The 21,591-nt window shown below is 41.2% G+C and overlaps 1 protein-coding gene across 2 annotated transcripts; it reads right to left on the bottom strand.

The window, feature by feature from the left end:
* Positions 1-865: 865 nt before the first annotated feature.
* On the bottom strand, positions 866-20,829 carry mgmt (O-6-methylguanine-DNA methyltransferase). 2 transcript variants are annotated; one of them, XM_070916254.1, is made up of 5 exons: positions 20,761-20,829; positions 18,212-18,360; positions 9,249-9,409; positions 4,725-4,864; positions 866-1,663 (listed from the first exon to the last, which is right to left on the bottom strand). In XM_070916254.1, the coding sequence occupies exons 2-5, from the start codon at positions 18,346-18,348 to the stop codon at positions 1,535-1,537; spliced, it is 567 nt and encodes a 188-aa protein (XP_070772355.1). In that variant the 5' UTR covers positions 18,349-18,360; positions 20,761-20,829; the 3' UTR covers positions 866-1,534. The 2 variants fall into 2 exon arrangements, with proteins under 2 accessions (XP_070772355.1, XP_070772356.1); XM_070916255.1 differs by having other exon boundaries at positions 18,212-18,357; positions 20,761-20,826.
* Between the last annotated feature and the right edge of the window lie 762 nt (positions 20,830-21,591).

Genomic DNA, 21,591 nt, shown 5'->3' with positions numbered 1-21,591 from the left:
TGGCTGTGTCACAGCTCCCTTCGTTAGGGGGCTGACTGTAGCCTGTAGTCACCACAGGCATCATTAGCCCTCTGTGAAACCACAGACTGAGTCTCATTCTTCATCTGCCTGTCTGCTGCCTCAACATCTACGCTGCCATGGTGCTTCAACGGCAGAGTAAGTGAGTCCAGCAGCACGGCGAGACAGCCGCACGGAGCTGATCGGATAAGAAATTCAAAAATGCAGCAAAGTTCAAATGTATTCAGCGAGCGGGCCACTTGAATTGGTTCTGGAAAGGTTAGAGCCGAGGTTATTTTTGGAGGGTGGATTATTAGGCTACCTGTGCTGAGCAGAAGAGGAATAACTATGGGCAAGGAAGGGTCACTCTGGGGCTGCACTAGACAGTTAGGAGAATCAAGAATTTAGGGGAGAAAAGACTAAACTGTCAATGTTACAACAGATCACCGTGAGGAAATGTGGAAAATAAAAATACAGGACTTCTTCAATTAAAGCAACGCATTTTCTAAACACACTGCTGCCCTCTCCATATGGTCTTTTTAAAGAAAGAATAATTCATCCCAAAGGGATTAAACTGGGTTGTGATGAAAATAAAATAACATATAAACATTTAAGTTACAGATTAAATGTGCAAGATGAATTCAAGGTTGAAATGTTGATTTCTGTTTCCCGTTCTGTACTGCCCTCTAATGGAAAACACTACTCAGAAATAAAACAAGGAGCTCTGACATACAGAGAGCTGCAGCGAAGAGGAAAGACATACAGCATAATTAATTATGAGCTGAACGGAGGGAACGCTACGTGAAATCAATTTTTAAATTAAATACAATTAAAATGATGAAAAGGCAGGATTTGTCATTTTGAGATGTATTTATTTAAACATGTCCAACATAACAAAAGTACAGTATATAATGCATAAGACATCTCCACTCTAGGTGGATTATAAGGCGAGAGCAAACAATGAGATCTAAATGAAGACAAAACAAATGCTTCACTACAAAGCTTTGTAGCAGTAAAATTCAGAGCCTTTATCACTGGATGTTGAACAAAGCATTCACTTGGCAGGAAATTAAAAAACCAACGAGAGGTACAAAGACTAATTCTGCTTAGGAAAAAAAAAAACAACAACAACAACAATGCAAGAGACATATTTTTAAGGGAATAATAATTCTTTAGAAAAACCATTCCAGCACTATCTGGCAAACGCAACGGAGACCCACGGGAGCATATGTTTGTAATTCCTACTGTTCTCTGTTTAAGTTATTTTTGTACATTCTAATTCTGCAACAACTCAGTATCACATTAACTATGCAGCATCTCTATTCTTAGATTTAAAAAAAAAAAAGGAGGATAAACTGAATATCTACAAGTAACTCCAGTTGTTCCACAGTGTTTGCCAAGCACGCTAAACTTTATGGCCCTGTTTTGTGTTCTTAAAAAATAATCCTGGCCTTGTGTGTGTGTGTGTGTGTGTGTGTGTGTGTGTGTGTGTGTGTGTGTGTGTACTGAATGAAGGACAGTTGGCCCCTGTCATGCTTTAGCCTTCCCCTCTCTGCCTCTCATGGGTGAGCAGCCATTGTTTGAGATGGTCGCCCTTGCCGCTCATGTACGGCCCACTCTGTCCACTGCTAGAAATGACTCGGTGGCAGGGGATGAGGAGAGGAACCTGGCACAGACGGACAGAGAGAGAAAATTAAACTCCGAGGAAATAAACACGTGCAAGTTTTGCAAGCATTACGCAAGAACATTTTTAAATGCAAACAGGAGACATTGATTTTTCTTTAAATGAACCGTCACTTTATAAATTCAGTAAGGTGGCTGCAATAACCACACAGTTTTAAACCTTAAAAATACAAATTCCATGAAGGATCAGTACTGTTACCACAAACCTATGATGTGTTTGTAAAATACTAATGTTTGGGAAAAACCCCAGCAGAAATACAGATTGGCGCTTTAAAAATCAACTGCTTTCTTATTCTCAGGTCGACATTTATTGTTGCAGCAACACAACAGTTGGAGCTCTTGATAGTAGACATGTATTATGTATTAAAGAATCTCTGATTTACCACATAAACGGTGTGACTTAAAAGTAACCAACGTGCAGAAAATATGAATCTGCACTTTCTTTTCCTTTTTTGCTTCTTTATGTTCTTGCACTGCATGAAAACAAAGTGTCACACCAGAAGTGTCTGGTTTGATCCTGCACAAATCCACATTCAGGGTGATGGCTCAGTCTTTGGGTATAAATGTTTTTTACTCTTTAATAGTGTAAAGCAAAGAAGCAATCAAAAATTAATGGGCAAAAACACCAGCAGGATGAATATTCAATCGAGAGGGTGTCAACATTAAGATCTGATAACCCTGTGATCATTAAAAAGAGGAAGTCGGTGGAGCGTTTACTCTTGTTGCAGACGACTGCCAGGGGGGTCCCGAGTTCTTTGTAAACTAAATGGCTGGAGAAAGATTAAACAAGCAAGCCTAAAACACTTCGATCATTGTGAATTCAGAACAAGAAGAGTGGCAATGGTTGGAGTGAATCACAGCAATTATTTCTTTTAAAATATTCTTAATGTTGCCCTCATTTTGTTCTCGTTACACTAAATAGAAAAACATCACAACCGCTGCTGCATTGTGACTGAATTTCTCCAATTTAAGCAAGTTATCCTGGCATGATGGCTGCTCCTCCAGCCTTTTATATAAAAGTTGGACATGCAGTGTGTTTCAGTTCAAATCCATCATTAAACCCGCTCCCATATCAACAGCAATAAAACTTTCCGAGCCCCAGATTAACCTTGCAGACAGAGAAATACTGCTCGAGTATTCCGATCAATACTGTTCCCCGGGTTTGGAGGGAGAGCAGGGTACCCTCAAGGCCTTCGGATCTGCCTCTTCACTTGGGGGGAAAAGAGCACTACACCAGGCTTATCAATACTCAAATCCTGGTGAAGAAGAAGTGCCACAGAGAGGCGAGGATCGATTGAGCACACTGAGCTTTTCACAGCTGAAGCCTGAGTGGAGCAGCGCTACTGACAAGTAATTGACACTGACAATCTGACTCTGGATCTGTATCAGGAGCTGAGGGCTCAGGCTCCCAGCCTCCCTGACGAAAGGAAAGAAATGTCTGTAAAACATGAGACTGAGAGGTATTATACAGCCATCCAGAAGCAATGCCATTGGCTAATGTAACATATAAAGTATATAAAGAAACTAGTGCTTCCTATTAAAAACACACAAAGGCTATTTTTCATGATTTTTTTTGGCATTTACTCTGTTTGAGATTACTTTTTTATTATAAATTACTTTTCATCCTACTTTAATAACAAAAACCACGTAAGAGAGAAAACGCAGTACTGAGATGAGGATGAACACAAGCTATTTCACTGCACATATGAGGAAGAACATCTCACTGGCTGCATTTCTGTACAAGGAGTGTTCTCTGCCTCACAGAGCACACCGGTGGTGCCCACAGCACTACATGGGCAGAGCTAAACGGGCTTTGATCAAAGGGTTTGATCAAAAGAAGACACACCACTTGCCCTCTAGCCCTCCATTTTGTACACAGTGGATTCATGGGCAAAACGATGCGGGCCAGGTTTCCTACAAGAATCGGAGATTTGCAGCGAACATCTACAGTAAAGACTTGAGAGAACGGGAACAAAAGGTGTGGGCTTAAAATTGTGCTGTAGGTAGACTTTTACTTCTCAGCCGTTCTCAGAGGGAGGCGTTTATTCCCCCATTGCACATATTCCTACACACCTATGGTTTAGATTACACATCCTGCATCATTTCTGAAAAATTATTTTATTGGAAAACTCTCATGGAGTGATTTTCTGTAGGTAGCGCCTCTTCAACAAATTGAAACAAAACAGATGGGCTGAAAATCATTCTATATATTACCACTTTTTATGCATTTTCAATGTCATCATATATGTTTAAATGTATCCACAGAATAGATTACATATCATATCTATTTATTAAATAGTTTATTCACTTATTAACTCTACCACTCACCATTTCAGTCATTCATTTAACCTTTTTCAAAACTTTTATGGACAATTACAGCATGAAATACTGATGTAAATACTTTACATTTGTCTTAAACCACAACTCACATAATCCAAACCACATTTAAGAATACTGAATTACATCCGCAACTGATTATTATTTTCATTATCAATTAATATGCAGATTATGTTGTAGACTAATTGTTAAGTCAATAACACACCAGAAAATAGTGAAAAATATCCATCACAGTTTCCAAGGTGACGATTCAAATGTCTTTGTTTTTTACAACCAACAGTCCAAAACCAACACATATTCTGTTTGCAGTGATATAAAGCAGAGAAAAGCAGCCAATCCTCACATTTTAGAAGCTACAACCAGAGAATGACTGGAGTTTTTCATTATTAAAATATTTGCAGAATAATTTTCTCTCTAATCAACTAATTGATTAACCGACTAATTGTTGCAGCTCTATATGTAATACTGCAAGTGATATCATGGTGTCTCCAGTACTATTCATCAAATTCCATATCTGCTATCATTATAAAATTCTACTTTTGACTATAGGCAGCTTCACTGTTTGTCTACTTACTTGGTCTACAACATGCAGATTCAGGTGCAGTTAATGAAAATCTAATAACAGACATAAAAACAATTACTTTCCCTATCTGACTAAATAAAGTAAGTAAGAGAGAAGCCTGTCAATCAATGTCAGCTACACTCACCGGGTTCCTCCTCATGGCCCCTCCCACAGCCCGCACCGCTCTGGGGTTTCCCGCCATCTCAGCGAGGCGTTTGTACGAGACCGTGTCTCCAAACTTCACATCCCTCAGAAGTACCTGCAGCACGCGGCTGGTGAACGCGTCTTTGCCACAAAGCCGAGGACAGAGAGGGAGAGTGAGAGACAGAAGAGGGAGAACAGAGGAAGAGAGAGCTCCTCATTTAATCAATCAAACACAGCAGACTGAGAGGCTGATGACAACAACACAACAGTTTAGTATAACGTAGATGTTAATCCTTAAAATAAACCAGTGTTTTGAATTTGAATCAAAAGTTTTAACACATCACTACATTTTGATCCACTTAATAGTTTTTCATAAAGTCCAACCACTTCTTCAAAAGGGGGCTCTGTATGACTCCCTCTTTTTTCTTGGCAATACTCATTAAACAACTAAATACATAGAAATCCCTCAATTTGACCTTAGAACTAGTATCAACATGCTACAGAAGCAGATGTGAGAAAATTATTTCTATGGCAGAAAAATCTAGGTTATGCTTTGAAAGGTCACAGCTAAAATTAAAAAAGTTCGCTCCTTCATTTAAAAGGATTAAGAGAGGCCAAAAAGACTGCAAATCTGCTCCAGATTTTTAATAATAATAATTTGAATGTTGCACACCATTTGTGGCAGTGGGATGACTTTGAGGTTAATCAGACCAATTTGTCCTTTTAATTGCTTTCTATTCAGAGTAGATTCATTATATCATCTTCACTTAAATGGCGGAATTCTTCAAATCATCCGTAGCTTAACCGACCACATTAACGGCTTTGATTTCATTAGCACTTTAGCAGTAGCATTATCTTTTTTTTCTGGATTACCAGGCAGTGACTGAGAGGCATGTTTGTCTAGCTCCGATTGCTAAAGAAAAGGGGGAAAAGTATGTGAAGCATCTCAAAAACCTTAAGACATCGATGCACCGAGCTTGTGTAGTAAGCGAACAACACTTTTTTTTTTGTGCAGAGAACAAGATGAGGAACAATGGTCTCGTTATCAAGAGGGGGTGACATTCTTCTAGTATATACATGTACTCAGTCATGAAAATTCAATTAGTGATCTCCCATTCTCTCTCATTTATATGGTCTAAGAGAGCACATGACAAGTGATCTATGAGAAATCCCTCTAAATTGGCATTGTGTGAAAACATGTCACACCCCTGTCTCTCTTCTACAGAGTGAACATCCTTTGCTCCCCAGGCTCCCTCGCTACCTTATAGTCACTCTCCGCTACACAAAGCCACGCGAACAAGGCAATTTGCCTAAACTGGGGGGAATAAGTGTAAAACCTAAAGGGGATATATTTGATTGATGCGCACCCATGTGAGTTCTTTGTCTTGAACAAGGCCCGTAGGTACTGTTTAATAATTTTTCAGGTAATAATCACGCTGTCAACGAGATGACGGGCTCTTACGCAGACAGACTTAATGTTATGAGGAGATAAGATACAACCCTGAAATTTCTTTTATGCATTATTCTCCCTCATAAAGCTTGGATTTGGCCACATGATGTGCGTGGTACATATTGATATCGCTTTGTCACCGGTGGGTAGATGACAACTTGCCCAGACTATGGCTACGACAAATCCCTGTTGATGCAAACGTTATTGACAAACAACCAAAGTCAGCGTCACGCCAGCAGACTGCTGCTGAGCACTTTTGCCTACGAGCAGACCGAGCAACAAGCTACAGGGCTGTTTACACCTTTTGTAAATCCAGAGCAGCCGTTTCTCCTGGAAAGTTTCACATCTCCTACAGTTTTTGGACCAAAACAAGTGTCTTGCGTTTTTATCTGCCGCTACAGAGGTTAAAGAACTTTGCCCTCATCAGTGTTAGTGACAGAGACTTCATGCGGGTCACTCGGGGTGACCAGCAATGATTTGGAGAGCAGTCCCCTAGCCCCATACTTCATAAAGAGCCTAATACGGTGTGTCTGGGGTCAGGACCCTCTTTAGATCGGGGTGCAGCGGTGTCAATTGTTTAAATAAAAGTTGAGAGGAACCACTTACATGTTTACAGACATCCCATAATTGTGTCACAGGTCATTACCTACACCATGACGCCAGGTGATAAGGCCACTGCAGAGGCAGAGGCACGGACAGATTGAGTAAAATCGAACAGATCTAGTGATTATGAACATATTGACATATATGATTGATTTGCTCATAATTTTGTATATGAGAGCAATTTGAACAATAAAAAAAAACTATAAAGTGAATTCCATCAGGCCAGCTAATGATAGATTTGGAGAGATGACTTCCAGCTGACAGTCACCTCATACATGGCTGTGACAATAAAAAGACAATAGTGGAAATGCAGCTACCTCATTATCCTTTGTGTCTAATGGGAGGGAAGACTTTGACTCCCAGTCAAAGTGTCTCTTGAGTCTTGAGGGATCCATACTTTTGAAGACTGACGGGGTGCTGATGATTCTCTGATTATTCGATATTCTGAAAACGTTCATTTCCCTAATTCCTCTCCACATCACAGGGGCGAGTCCTGGTGAGTGTCTCATCTCGCCCTGCGCTGTGCACAGGGGGAGGTTCAGGCTCCTGCAGGAACACAGTCATTTGGGCTTTGAAGAGCGCCCTTCCCCCCCTTTGCCTGGCCCCCTCCCCGCATATTCCCTGTGCCGCTTACCGAGACTAAGATCCTCTCGTCTGTTACATATGGATGTATAATTAATGAGATAAGAATATGCATCGTTTTAAGAACTCATGATGGTGTCTGTGTTTTTCTGAGGGGGGCGAATGCGAGTGCACGCACACACAAACATACACAAGCCCCCTGAGCAGGACACGCGCACGCACTCGCCATTCCTCTACCTCTGACGACCAAACTCGCGTGTGATGTTGCGCGTGACAATCAGTCAGACAGTATAGAAAACTGCACCTCGCATCTCCTTTCATGTCACCTCTGTTGCTCAGGTATATCGTGACAGCTAATATGAAAAGTGGCTTGTTTTGTCAGAAATGTGTAAATAAACATGGCAACACTTCAAGTGAAGGTCACAACTCAATATTACATGACAAGTGCAGCGAGAGCGCTGTCGCGTTCAGGTTCTCCCACAAGATAACTGAGCAAACAAAAGTTGGTTGTCACAGATTGTAATGACCTGATTAAACTTGTATTTTTTTCCCAGGTAAGCAGCCGCTGCATGACTAGATCGAGTAGGAATTTGTACAGCAGTAAGGAAAAAACGAATCCTTAGTATTTTCTGAATCAACAAGCAAAAAAAAAGGAAACCGTCTATTTTCTTCCCTCAAAAGACAAATACTCTTGATGCTCACATTTAACATTTTTATACTGGCATGGCCTATGGTTCTGACTACTGAGAGCAATCCAAGCCTAAACCCTGTATTTACTGAGCCCCAAAACAACAGGCGAGGGAGAGAGGTGGAACACAGCACAATCACCTATTCAGATCAGGTACTAATGAAGAATTCCATCTATCCTGAAATTTAATTAAAACCCCAAAGACTTCAGATGAGATGCGATTTGAAAGAGCCTGGGGCTGGTACACAAGCACTTGGTGGCGAAGGGAATCACACTGAAAGTTGATATCGTAATTGGTCCTGATGTATTTCTGCATTGCCTTTGCGGGAGCGTGGGACTCATAGCTGTATACAGGGTCTCGATGGAGTACCTGCTCATTGAAAATGCCATCACTCAAGCACTGCAGATCTGCATGAAATTAGAGAGCAACTAAGGCCTGATTGCAGGGGAAGAGAGGCACAATTGTTAAATGCATATATTAGAGGTTTTTTTTTCCTGTGTAGGTGTGCCTCTGGGTCTAAATGAGCGCTTCTGAAAATCTTTAAGTTAAAATGCAATGAGCGTCTCTGTGTGACAAAGAAATAGCCTGTAATTGTTTTGAAAACGCCACAAGCGCGATAAGTTTACGACTCCAAAAATGAGTTGTCAGAGTGTTGTTTGTTTCCTCGAAACAAAAAAACCCGCCAGGGATAATTAATTCCTCATTTTTTTCCTCAGCGCCCTCAATCATATTCTCTGCAGTCACAACTACCAGTTGAAAGGACGCTAATTGTCCATTTTTGGGGTGCTTTCATTTTACTTGCCCTAGGTGACTGGTCAAGCCAACAATAAGCTCATTCAAACTTTAGCACCATTCACATGTTGTCATTGAAAAAAAAAAAGCTTCCTGTCTGAAAATGTCAAGAGTGGAATTCGATCAGTTTCAAAGAATGTGCCAAGAATCATGGAAAAGCTTGCCAAGACTAACACGCGTGGTAAGAGCTGCCACAGATTACTGAACCAAGTTACAGCTCTGTGTTCTGTTCTCTTTCCTCTGCTCACCCACTCACTCGCTTTTCCTCTGCTCTCGCTCTCTCTCTCTCTCAGCCATAAAATACTTCATTATAACACAGTGAGCCAGTGAGTGTAAGTGATGTAACTGACAATTAAGAGTGAAAGCCTGATCCCAGTCATGGCTCTGCAAATATTTATCCATGACAGACCTCCTTGCAGGGCGGGGTGGTGAAAGGCAGGGAGCGGGAGACTCCCAGTGGTCTGCGGCTCACTGAAGTACGCCTGGAGCCATTCAACGCAGCGCTGCAACTCGGGGCTCGTTTCTGCTGGGCTATCGTTGACCACACAGCTCAGGGGGGCCTTGCTGCTCCTGTGAGGGATATAAGGCAGGATGGGGAGTTGAGGTGGGGATCAGAGGAGCAATCATAATACCCAATTCTTGGTTGAATAGTGCTAAAATATGTCACAAGAGTGTAATAACATGCCACGGGTGACACAGATGCAAGATGGCATAATTTGCTGAGGGAAACTAAAGTTGTTAATAAAGACGTGTTTAAAATCTAAAGTTATGCATTTTGCTGTCGCTCGTCACTGGGCTGTGAAAAATATCAGAGCTGTGAAAGACAGAGAGAAGCTCAAGAACATATAAAGACAGTAATCCAGACATTTGTTACAGTAGATATATATTTATATGAAGTGCAGCATGATAGAGTACGAAAGAAAACATTGTCGGGTCATAAGGAACGGCGCTAACAGTTTATTTCAAACAGCTTTAAGGAAGCAGAACCAGTTTCTGAACACACACACAAAAAAAGAGAGTTCTCAAAAGTCTTGCAGCTGTTACGGGAAAAAAAGTTTAGAGCACAGCGTTAACAACAGTTTCAACTCTGCTTGGGTCTAGTTTATAGTTCATGACAAGAATAAATGGATTTTTTGGCCAGAGCGGTGCTGGCCAGCAAAGCACTGCACTTGGACGTGCATCTTAGCATGAGTAGATGCTTGGAGGAATTTGCCGATGGTTGAGTTGGCATCACTTAACAGCTGAATTTCTCCCCGCTGCTGACCACCCCCCAGGTCAATGCAAGCAGACTGACCCATATTTGACACTTAAAGACCCTACTGGGAAGGTCCTCTCTTAGCATGTGCATTACTGCAAAGTGGACCTCAAGCTGTGTTGTGGATCTAAAGCAGGCCGCCAATTCCATTAACTGGTGTACAGGACTTATAAATAAATAATATCACCATTTAAGTGCCCCTTTTTCAAGATTGGCTTATCCTGTATGGTATTAATAATGGACATTTACTTTGTTAAACACACAGACCGTCTCTCTCCTGCCCGCCGTAACAACACGGCCCTAAAGTGTTTTTACACTTCTGCAGGTCACAGTTTGAGCAACGTTTTATATTGGACACGTGAAGCTGAGGTTTACTGGAGTGTTATGACTGAGCAGGTCAGTTTTCAGGGAACCGCTCTGCCTGCTAGTTTGTGGCTGTGTGATGAAAATCTCCTGGGTGCCGTTTAACAGTGGGTGTAAATACAGTAAAATGTGTAAATACTCTCATTTCTAAATAAACCACACAGCAGTTTATAGTTGAGTGGTGAAAACTCGGAAACCCACCGGCGGGTCCTGTGCTGAGACCCGCTCAAACAATGGCCATGGCTCATGGCAATCTCTGTCGGCATGGGTGAGTGCCCAGCCAGCCCCTACTTGTCATTGTCTCTCCTTTCTATCCCTCCCCTTCCTCCCGCCAGCTCTCCCTCCTCATTTCCCCCTCTCTATTTCTCTATCCTCCCACTCCAGCTCTTTTGGCTCCCCACCACCTACACCTCCAGACACACCACCACCATCCCCCCACCTCTCTTTCTCTCTGCAAGGATCTTCAGGCCACTGTTCCCTCTCTACAGCCCCCCCTTCCCCTCCACCCCCAACACGCCTCCTCCCACCACCACCACCACCACCACCTCCTCCTCCTCCTCCTCTACCCCTCCACAGCCCCTCTTTCTCTCTGAGAGGATGTTCCAGCCGCTGCACACTGACAGCTCGGGGATATTGTGTGTGGAAATGTTCCTGTTGGACCCGCAGGCCCTTACAATCTACCGGACAAAGGCTAGAGCACCTTTGCTTAAGGCTTGGCACCTTTGACCTCCAGCCCACACTTCAGACTTGTCACCGTGGCTAATTTTCCTCTCCCCTCAGCCCTCCGTTATGGATGTGCCGGCTTTAAAGGTGCTTTGAGTGATACAACATTGACAGTAGTAAAAGTTAATGCAATGCAGTACATGTTATGGCCGGTAAACAACACCAAAATAAATAAATAAAAGTGGAACAACATCAGTCGAGCTGAAGTCTGTCACCTCTAGGTGCAATGGGGGATTGTTTTTAAAGAGCATGTGGGCAGTGGAGATGTAGCTGCTGCTCTGGCAACATTTCCAGCCGCTTCAATGAATCACAAATCAAGCAGCATCACATGATCTTTGTCTTTGAGTCCAGACTGGCACATTAGAAACTCTGCCCTTCAAATGAGAGATTAGAGATGTGTAATAAATGTCGGGCTAATTACAAAGAAACTCTCAAAGGAGGAGCAAGCTTTATATTGTCTTAAAGTTACTGCCATCCCCTGTATGAAAACCAAGCATTATAATTAGTAGTGATTATAAACAGTATTTCAATAACTGTGTTTAAGTTTGAATAAACAATTCAAATTAGGTTAAAGCAAAATTGTCATGTATTATCTTTTGACTAGTTAAAATCCTTTATTTTTTCAATGTCCTTCAGGCGTTTACTATTTCATCACAGGTAAGGAAATAAGAAACTAATTCCAAACTAGCCAGGATCTGCTGCACTAAAAAGAATATTTCCCTTGATAGCAGATTGTGATTTGAGAAAATTTCTAATATTGTGCTCCTGTCACAATCAATTTCCAATTACCATAAATCATTGCTGCGTAAAGTGGGAGTCATTTGGAGTTCTACCTATTTTCCAACTCTAATATAAAGAATGAATTGAGCATTTATATAACGTTGGAGGTTATTTCATTCATCCTGGAAGAAACAATCAAAGCAGACAAAGGAGAGAAAAAAAAAATAACAGCTGACATTACATTTGTCAATTTCCTTTGGCATATTCTGTATCTCTAGTTGCACAAGACTTCAGTAAGACTTTTTCTATCAGCTGCAGACGTAAGAATGAAACAGGTTAACCACAGGATCTAATTGAAAGGAATCTGGCGAAGGGTGTAATGGTATATTGCACAAAAAGGGGAAAAACTCAGAACTCATGCCTCCATCCTGTGAAGCGTGATGGCGCTCATCCTGACTCGATCGGCTGTCACTTTTGACACAGCCTGCCAGAGTTCTCCTTCACCGATCATGGGTAACATGGCGGGTCAGAGGATGAAATAGAAAAGGCCAAGAGCAGTCCAATATTTTCCTCTGCCTTATAGCTGCAGATACTTAACTCAGAGACGTCAAAGACTCAAGAGAGCATGAAAAAAGCCTAAAATGACTGTCTAAAAAGGGAAAAAAATACAGCATGTCTCTATGAATGTCAAGATCCTGATGGTCTCTGAGCCAAAGGCTGTGATACAATTGTAAGCCACTTGCTCAATGCAGCCCGTTCAACCATTTGAAGATCATTCAGATGCCTATCTAGCTACTCCAGCACTAAAGTCGAGAGCTTTCGGAGTGGTAAGCTGTAAGGAATCCTTCCTATTCTGTTCTGGGGCACACGTTTTGTGCTCGGCTGTTTCAAAATAAAAACAACTCGGCCGGATAAACTGCTCTCTAGATATCCAACAACTCTTATTAGCGAATGTCCACCAAAGAGGCTGCAACACTCAATCCAATACATAAAGGTGGTGGTAAAATACTGCAGAGTAGGCAACAAAGCACACAACAATTAGGTCTTCTCCCAACTGGCTAGCCACAGGAGTCAGTGAAGGCATGTATTACCAGAGCCTTAACTCTTACTCCATTATGTAGTGTATCCACACCCCGACGCAGCAATGTTTATCTACAACAGACTACTGAGCAGTTTCAAATAGTGTTTTTAGCCTCTATTCTCAAGTGCCACAGTAAGAGATTCCAATTACCCGAATGGTAAGGAGCCAGTGAGGGAGGCATAAAGTACATTAGGGATCCCCTGTAACTGCAGGGACCTTTTAGAGCCTCAACTGAAGAGGGCCGAGAGACTGGGGGGACAGTGACCCTGCATGGATAGCCTCTGTCAAAATTTGACCACGTCAAGCTCAAAGGCATTATGGGAATCCAGTGTCACCAAGTCCTAATTACTGTCTGTGTTCAGAGCAAATTACTGCCTTGTTCCTCTGATTAGCGAGGAGGCTAATCTTCACCTGTGTACGCCAGCACTGCTGAGGGCCCTTGAGTGTTAGCGCTTCGTCTTCTGTAATTTATTTTTAAATCAGTGCCCGCTCCCAGGAGTTTTGAGTGTTTTGTTGTGAACCGCTTACCATGATCCCCACCACCGCCCCCTCACCCCTAAATCCTTGACTAAATCCTTGTTTGGTGCCGCAGGAAGATAAGCAAGAACAACACTTGGGCATAATTGACTCGTACTCCTCTCCAAGATGTCAGAGCGGAATCATCTCTCTGCATATTGCCTTAGTATGTCACACACTGTACACTTCTGCATGTTGCAGATATAGAATCCAATCAAGTTCTAAAACAAACTAGCACAACCCTCGCGCCGGGAAAAACTTCCCAGTCGACAGCAGGGACTAAAAAAACAAAAAAAAAATGCAGGAGCTGCTTTTAGCTGCATCTCTACAGCGAACGGTAACTCTCGCTCGGCTCCCGTCCTCACCCTGGAGGTTCTGCTTTAGAAACCACAACATTTGCAGATTTTCATCTGAGTGAATGTCAGTGTCTCGTCTGTGTGGGGCGGTTTACAGGTAGTGTGTTACACAGGTGTTGGTTTACACAGGAAATGGCACATGCAGCCTGATTGGGACAGTCCCGAGAGATGGAGGCATAAACATAGAGCACAGATGGGTCCAAGGGCCAGTGGGAGCAGCACCTTAATGAATACGCAGCTGAGTACTACACTTCACAACATGCAAAACAATATTCTAAGGCCGCAGTAAAAAATAGAACAAAAATCATCTGAATATCATTACACAATGAATTATTCATACCATTTCTAAAGGGACTACGTCAAAAAAAGTCTCCCCCCTGCTTTATTGATGATGTCATTCAATATCTCAGCAGATCACTGTTTGTATGACAAAGCAGTTTAGTTACAAATGTAAGCAGTTTATTTAGCACACAGTTGTGCCTATATATCAAGCAAGATAATCATTTAAATCGATTGTAATTACGTGTTAGACTAAATATAAGAGACCCGGAGAGAGACAGAAGAAGAAACACAGACGGAGAGGAAGAGAGAGAAATCACAGTGGAAAAAAAATAAGATGTTGATATGGTTCCCGGTGTGTGAGCACATCATGTAAACAGGCCCCAAACAGGGAACACATTTACCATACTGCTATTCAGTGTGAACCAGGACATTGATTCACAACACTACATGAGTGTGAGAAAAACGATAAATGCATCACCTCAGATATTTCACACTAGCGTTGGTAGTGTGTAAAAGCTGTTGTGACAGCTTGGGTATTAGGGCTAGATAGATGGAAAATGTCTGGCTGCTTATGAATGCCAATGTGACTGGGGTGACGGGTTTGACACAAAAACACTCCACCTCAGAACAATTAGGCTGTTCTCAGGCCCTATCCAGTGTTGTCAGTGATAATGGAAAGCTGTGAGGATAACTGGTGATAAATAGACTTTAACACCCTCCTCCTTAAGACCAATGCAGTCCTGCAGTCCTCTCATATGCTTAACTAATCATGACCATGGCCGGCAAATTCATACAAAAGACTAATTACTGTTGTACTTCACTTCAGTCTCAAAGGCCTCTTATATAAGGACTTGGGGGTTCTCTTGCCTCTTTTCTCCTCTTGATGGGTATTTTTTTTACAAGTAGGCCTCATGCTAGACAAAAGCGTTTAAAAATTGGTGATTGCTTTCATCCGCTTTAATTACATTCAGAAATGGCATTTCTGCCACATAATACACCCCTATTGTTTCAGAATTATCTGGCTTGGGGAGTAAAATCTACAATATTTGACGATGCTCCCGAGCTAAATCGCCTCTTGAAATTGAAATATGCTGCCGAAATACAAAATAAAAAGCCAGCCTTTGCTGCTGATATACTGGAAGCTCCTTGGCTTTCTGCAGAATGCTATTATTATGCATATCCAGGTAGAAAGTTAATTAACCCAAAGCTTAAGCTAATTATGGTAGCAGAATGCTATCAACCAAACGCTTTCAGTCAGACAGCTGTCCAGAATTTCATTTGCTAATCATTTGTCTTTTGCCGGAGCATATGGTACATTTCCCCACTATCACAGCAACAACAAACAGATGAAAATCATTAACTAAAAACAATGTGCAATGTGAAAAATCAGACACAGATTTATAAGGCTTTGTGTCAGAGAAAAAAGGCGGATTTATGGCCTGGGAAATATAATGATAATTTGGGGTTTTAGCCACTTAGGATTTTAGGCAGACCACGTGACCCAAGTGTGCTGGGAATTCAGATGCACAAATATATTGTTTATATCTATATGCAAATGAGACAGAATGTTTATCCGTGTAAAATTAATTACAATTTTCTATAGGAGCATATGCAAAGAGCTTGTTCTTAACAATTTTTAGCTTCTAGCACATTTTGTGCCTGTTTTTTTTTTCCCAACACAATATTTTTGTGTTGTTAAAAGTAGAAATCCCTCAGCTCAGAATTAAATCAATTATTTTCCAAGAAATGCTTCATGCATTATTATTTTTTTTTCTTTTCATAAAAACACATCATACTGGCTGTTAAAGGGTGATTGATATCAGCATTGCCTTGCGACATTATCAGGCAATAAAGGCTACTCAGGTTCTAATGCAACATGTCATACACAGGCTCCTGTAGTACATTTCTATTGAGGACCTCACAAGCTAAATTGCTTTTTTCCTGCTCCCCCACATCTCAGCCAGCTTGACAGACAAATTGATCAAAGCATTGTAAAATAATATGCTCACAAAATGTCTCGGGGCAGGAGTCCAGCCCTTTTTTCATTTTTCACCCTAATAAAAAAGTACTCTACGATTTCCTCTGTATTATGTGTCTGTGCTCTGTGTGAAAGAGGCAAGAAGCATCATATTTCAGATAATAGTAATCTCCTGTAAACAAAATGCGTATCATTTTTCTGTGAACGCTGAGGCCATGCTAAAAACTAAAGGGGGGAAAAGCTGGTTAACAGGGAGGCTGGTGCGTAGGGCCCCAACAGGGGTTGTTGAGATGTAATGAATTTGTTCATCTGATGGTGCCTTCAGGGCTGTCGTTAGACTGGCAGAGGAGGTTGATTTTAGGAAATGTTCCTAAGATCAGTTAGGAAGCAAAAGGGGCTTGAGACGTTTCTATTAGAAAGAGCTGACGGTCATGGTGTGTAAGCAATACTTCAAGGGCGTTTATGTAGCTATAATGGCATTTATCAATAACTATCTATCAATGCCATGAATGCTTTTGTTGCAGCTCCGGCTGTTCAACACCAACCAATAGTGAATTCTGAAAAAAAACATAGAAAGCAAACGCAGTCATATAAGCCTTCAAAGCTGTGACTCGCTCGCAAATATCTACTGTAGGTCTCCCTTTACGTTATGCATAGAAGTCATCTATTTCCCTTATCCAAAATACGCTCTTAGAGATCATTTATCACACTGACTTCCTAAGCCTGTACCACAACACATCCAAAGCTGGAGAGAGCCTTGTTTAGTATGTCATAAATAAATCAATAGAAATGGCTGATTTGAACTATTACTGCTACAGGCAGGCTTTTGTGAGATCTACATGTAAAGCCGGTTGCAAAGATAAGCCTATATTTTGTCACTTTATCTCGCCTCCCTTAATGCCTGTTTACATTGCGTTACTCCATATATCTGAGGTGGCTCTAGTTCCCCTGTCCTGTGACAATAACAGCGTATTCAACTGGTCGTGATAAAATCTAAACATTTTGTTTAATGATTTCTTGCTCACACCTTTGAGAACATACAGACAGCGATGTGATCGAGGCTTCACTTATGACCGACATAGCAAATGATATTAAACTGAGAAATGATCTAGTGATGCGAATCATTAAATTCATTTGCATATTCCTACTGAACCTGAACACACAAATTAAACCCTGTTCACAAGGAGACGGAGAAAGGTGCTTGCGCATGGTTACAGGACATCTTCCATAATCAAAATTCCATATTATTAATTTTCTCACTTCAACTCATTAACAACAAGTGGAATGTTTTTACTGCTTGATGAATTTTAGGAAATAGCAGACAGTCGAGAAGGAAACACATGTTGAGGTATAATATACAAGGTCATTAATGGGTTTCCATAAATTAGAATTTGAACATACATTTTCAAAAGGATAGCTTCCTATCCGGGTGCATTTGAAAATGGTTTAATTTCCCAAACCATTCAAGTTTATCAAATGTGAATCTGCGATACATGGATATTTAATTTCAATCTAATCAAAACTAATCTGAGATGTAGGATGTGGACCTGTAAAAAATAAGGAATAAGTACTTATTAACGCTGACTTTAATCAGTTTCAATCGCTTCAGTAAGACTGTCAACATTCTAACAATTTTGAGGGATGGGTAGGGCATGAAATGCAATCAGATATTACATTTCTGAGTGTCGGTTGACACTCAGAAGTACTGCATACAACTTGGAGGAAACATAAATAAACAGGAGCGAACAGTCGATGCTCCCCATGGCCTTTGCTGACCCTACAGACATCAGCTCTAATAAACTCCCTTGTGGGTAATAAACAAGTTATTTTTCTGAAATTTCAAATATACTGCAGGAAGAATCACAACCACATGCCATCAGAAATCTAATTTCAAGCCCAACTGTATTCTAGTGCCCCTCATATTTCTAGTGCCTGCTCATATTTGCCCAACTTTCTCCAGGATATTTCTTGTGGGATCTACAAAAATGCCCTGCTTCCAATGAGGAATGGTGGCACTCCATCACAGGAGTGGATTCTGTCCGCCTGTAAATTTCACACCTTTGTTTATCACGTCACCATCCCGGCTGTTGTACAGTACCTTTCAGCAGGTGCGACATCCATTAGGATCTGGATGGTGTGCACACCATTCTCACATCCACTGACTTGGATCGTCCCCAGGGGGCTCAGCAATGAGATGGTCTTCTGAGTGCACTGGCTCTCCCTCTGCTTCTTCATCTCGCTGCCCTGCTAAGGAAGCACAAATTACACTCCGTTCATTGACATATTCATGTGGCAACTTTCACAATTTCCCACACACATTTGCATTGAATGATCTATTGAAAACCTAGCGGGCCACCAACGGATGATGACTTACATATTTGAACACCTAGCCTCCAAACAATGTCATGATGTGACTTGATCCCCACATTACTATCCAATATTTCTTTTGTGCATGGAAAAGAATACGCCTATCTAACCAATAAATCGCCCATTTTTTCCCCTCTTTCTGTTCTATATATCACATAAATGAGAAAAACAATGCAGTCTGTTCCCTTGTCTGGTGGGGGATTCCCAAGATAGCTCGACATTATTTTCAATCCGTCATTTTTGGTTGATGGTCGGGATGTTTTTCTAGCATTAAATTTGTTCCTTAGGGTGCAACTCCGATGGGATTCTGGTTTCCAGCCCTTAACAACAGCAAAAACGTGCAGCTTTTCTGACGACTGAGATGGATACTGGCAATAACCAGACAGCAGTTCCTTTTTTATTTTTACTTTGAGGGAAGGAGAGATGATTGACTACGTTATATGTGAGTTTTTGAGAGATGGGGGTGATAATAAATAAAGGTCACATTGATTGTAAGAGTTTCAACTAAGGAAACCTTTCCTTCCTGGAACCTTGATCTGAAAAGTGTCTAAAGGGTACAAATATAATATCTCTCTATCTTTTTCAGTTTTATTGGTACATGTAATTCACATTCATAAATTTTAACTCATACGTTTGTATAATAATTGTGACGTATATGAAGCTGCAAATAATGATTATTTTCTTGAACAAACTAATTGTTAAGTCTATAAAATGTCAGAAAATAGTGCAAGGTGACGTTTTAAAAGCGTTATGTCCGATCAAAAGTCCAAAACCAAAAGATATTTAGTTTACAAAGATATAAAACAGAGATAGACTTGGCACTTTAAGAAACTAAAAAGATTTGTTTAAATCAGTAAGCCCTTTGTTATCAAGAAGCAAACACTTCAGAAAGAGGAAAGAGTTCCTTAATCAAGCAACAAAAAACAAACTAGAGCTGAAACAATCGATTAATTGTAACCGGCAACAATTCTGATGTCAATTAATCTTTTTATTTATATTTTCTAGTACAAATAGTCAACATTTCCTAGTTCCAGCTTCTCAAATGTGAGGATTTGCTTCTTTTCTTTGTCTTGCATGATAGTAAACTGAATTTTAGGGTCTTTTGGACCGTTGGTCAGACAACAAAAAAAGCTGTTTGAAGATGTCACCTTGAGCTTAAGGACATTGTAATGGACATTTTTTTGGATTATTTTCTGACAATGTACATAACAATCGATAATTAAAATAATTGTTAATTGCAGCCCTAACACAAACAAATAAAAATGCTCCACTGCTCCATGTAGCCAGTACTTTTAATTTAAGAAGGGATACATTTATTTTTAGATTAAACAAAGGCTATGTGATAAAAAGTAGTCATGCATTTACAGTATTTCATTTAGACTTTCAGTTGCCCCCCCCCCTCACTCACACACACACACACACACACACACACACACCACCAACACCAGCACATCTGTCATGGTACGCGATCACAAATGCGTCTGCTTCAACTTTCTTGTTTCTACTCTTGCAGCTCTCACTGTATTCTTCGGGGGTTTGCCTGAACTGACAATAAAGGCGAGAAATTTCTGAGCCAAACAATGGTACAGTGCACTTTGGATAAGCGCTGAACATACTGCCTGCCATTTAGCAAGCTGGTAATAGACTCATAGATAGAATAATGGACTTTGGCAATAATGGCCTTGGCTAATAGTCTACGCTGATTAAAAATAATGCTATCATGTTTGTTTCGTGCCGTTTTCGGTGCAGTAGACTAGTCTAAGTGACTACTTGAATGTTTGGATGTTTACCCAGCTCTTCACGGTGAGAAACAACAAACAATAAGCAGCTTGTGTTGTTAAAAATCACTGGCAGCATCCTCATGCTCGTCAATCATTTGACTCGTTTCTCATTAGACTAGTTCCCGGTCAAACCTGCGTGATTAATTGAGTAGAAAGCGCGCTGTGACTGCGCAGGTGTGCAAATGCAACATGTGTCCTTATTGTGCAATTTTAGATTACAGAAATTCATGCCGAAGCGTAGACGAAGACTGCCGCAATTCTTTGAGAGTGTAAGTGTTTTAAAACTAGTTAAAAGACACTTTTAATATTAAGTGCGCACTTAAAAGTGTCGAAAACATAAGCAGGGGTTCGTAACTGAAGGCCGACGCCAACTTGCTCAAAAGCTAGCCCTCGTTAGCACAAGTGTATACGGATAATTACTGAACTGCAGATTATGTCAGGCTTTGTTAGAGGCAGTTTAAGGCACTGAAGTTTACAATGAAGCCTATAGCAGCCGTACTGTGTCTGTGCGATGTCCGCTTCACCTCCCTCTGCAAAAACAAACATGACAGACCGTCTCTTCCTGTTTCTCCAGACTGCGTAGTCGAGCCGGCCAATCACAAGAGGCAAAAGTCCGCTCTCGCTCTGTAATTGGCCGGTACAAAGTCCCCGCTCCTCCCCCTGCCAGGGACAGACACAGAAGGCTTGTCTAATGGGTCTCAAGTTGGGATTTGGGGTCCTTCAGGGGGTCCCCAGTACACCGAAGACTAGTAATGGTAGTGATTTAGATATTTGATTTGCTTGATATTTTCACAGCAGGAAAAAATATGGTGATGCATATTTTGAGCATTAATTTCAAACACTGTTATCTTTCCACTTATAGCGGATACATTTATCCAATTCTGTATCTCGAGTGACAGCTTCTCAGTGAGGTCTTCAGGGTCCCAGGTTTTATGTTTGCGGATAAAACACACCTATGTGACTCCAACAACCAATGACATGGTATATGTATTACCAACTAATAAAATCAGCATGTTATTATAAACAGCACAGAGGCAGTGCACAATCATTTTACTAGAGTTTTATGCAGTTTAAAGGAGGGGGTGTTGCCTTATGTTGCCTGGAGCAGTCATAGATTTAACTGAAGCATATATTTCAGTCATTATGGCCAAGTGTGTGGCATCAGTCATGTATTGTTTAAAAGTGTCTGTTGTCCTCTGCAGCTTTATTTTTATTTCTGTGGTGCCTTCAGCTCTCTGCATGCCTCCGTTTGGAATGTGTAGGCCGGCGTGGGCCTGTGGCCCACACCCCATCTCAGCGGTGAGGGTGGGAGCGGGGGAGAAAACGCCAC

This window comes from Enoplosus armatus, chromosome 12 (genome assembly GCF_043641665.1).
Source record: "Enoplosus armatus isolate fEnoArm2 chromosome 12, fEnoArm2.hap1, whole genome shotgun sequence".
NCBI lineage: Eukaryota > Metazoa > Chordata > Actinopteri > Centrarchiformes > Enoplosidae > Enoplosus > Enoplosus armatus.
This window is presented reverse-complemented; position numbering and strand designations above follow the sequence as displayed.

Excerpts from the sequence above, each read along its gene's own strand:
- mgmt (XM_070916254.1), bottom strand. The coding sequence starts at position 18,348 with ATGAAGAAGCAGAGGGAGAGCCAGTGCACTCAGAAGACCATCTCATTG. Across the intron at positions 9,410-18,211 it reads GATGTCGCACCTGCTGAAAG|GAGCAGCAAGGCCCCCCTGA; the intron begins GTACTGTACAAC and ends TATCCCTCACAG. Across the intron at positions 1,664-4,724 it reads GGGCCATGAGGAGGAACCCG|GTTCCTCTCCTCATCCCCTG; the intron begins GTGAGTGTAGCT and ends CGTCTGTGCCAG.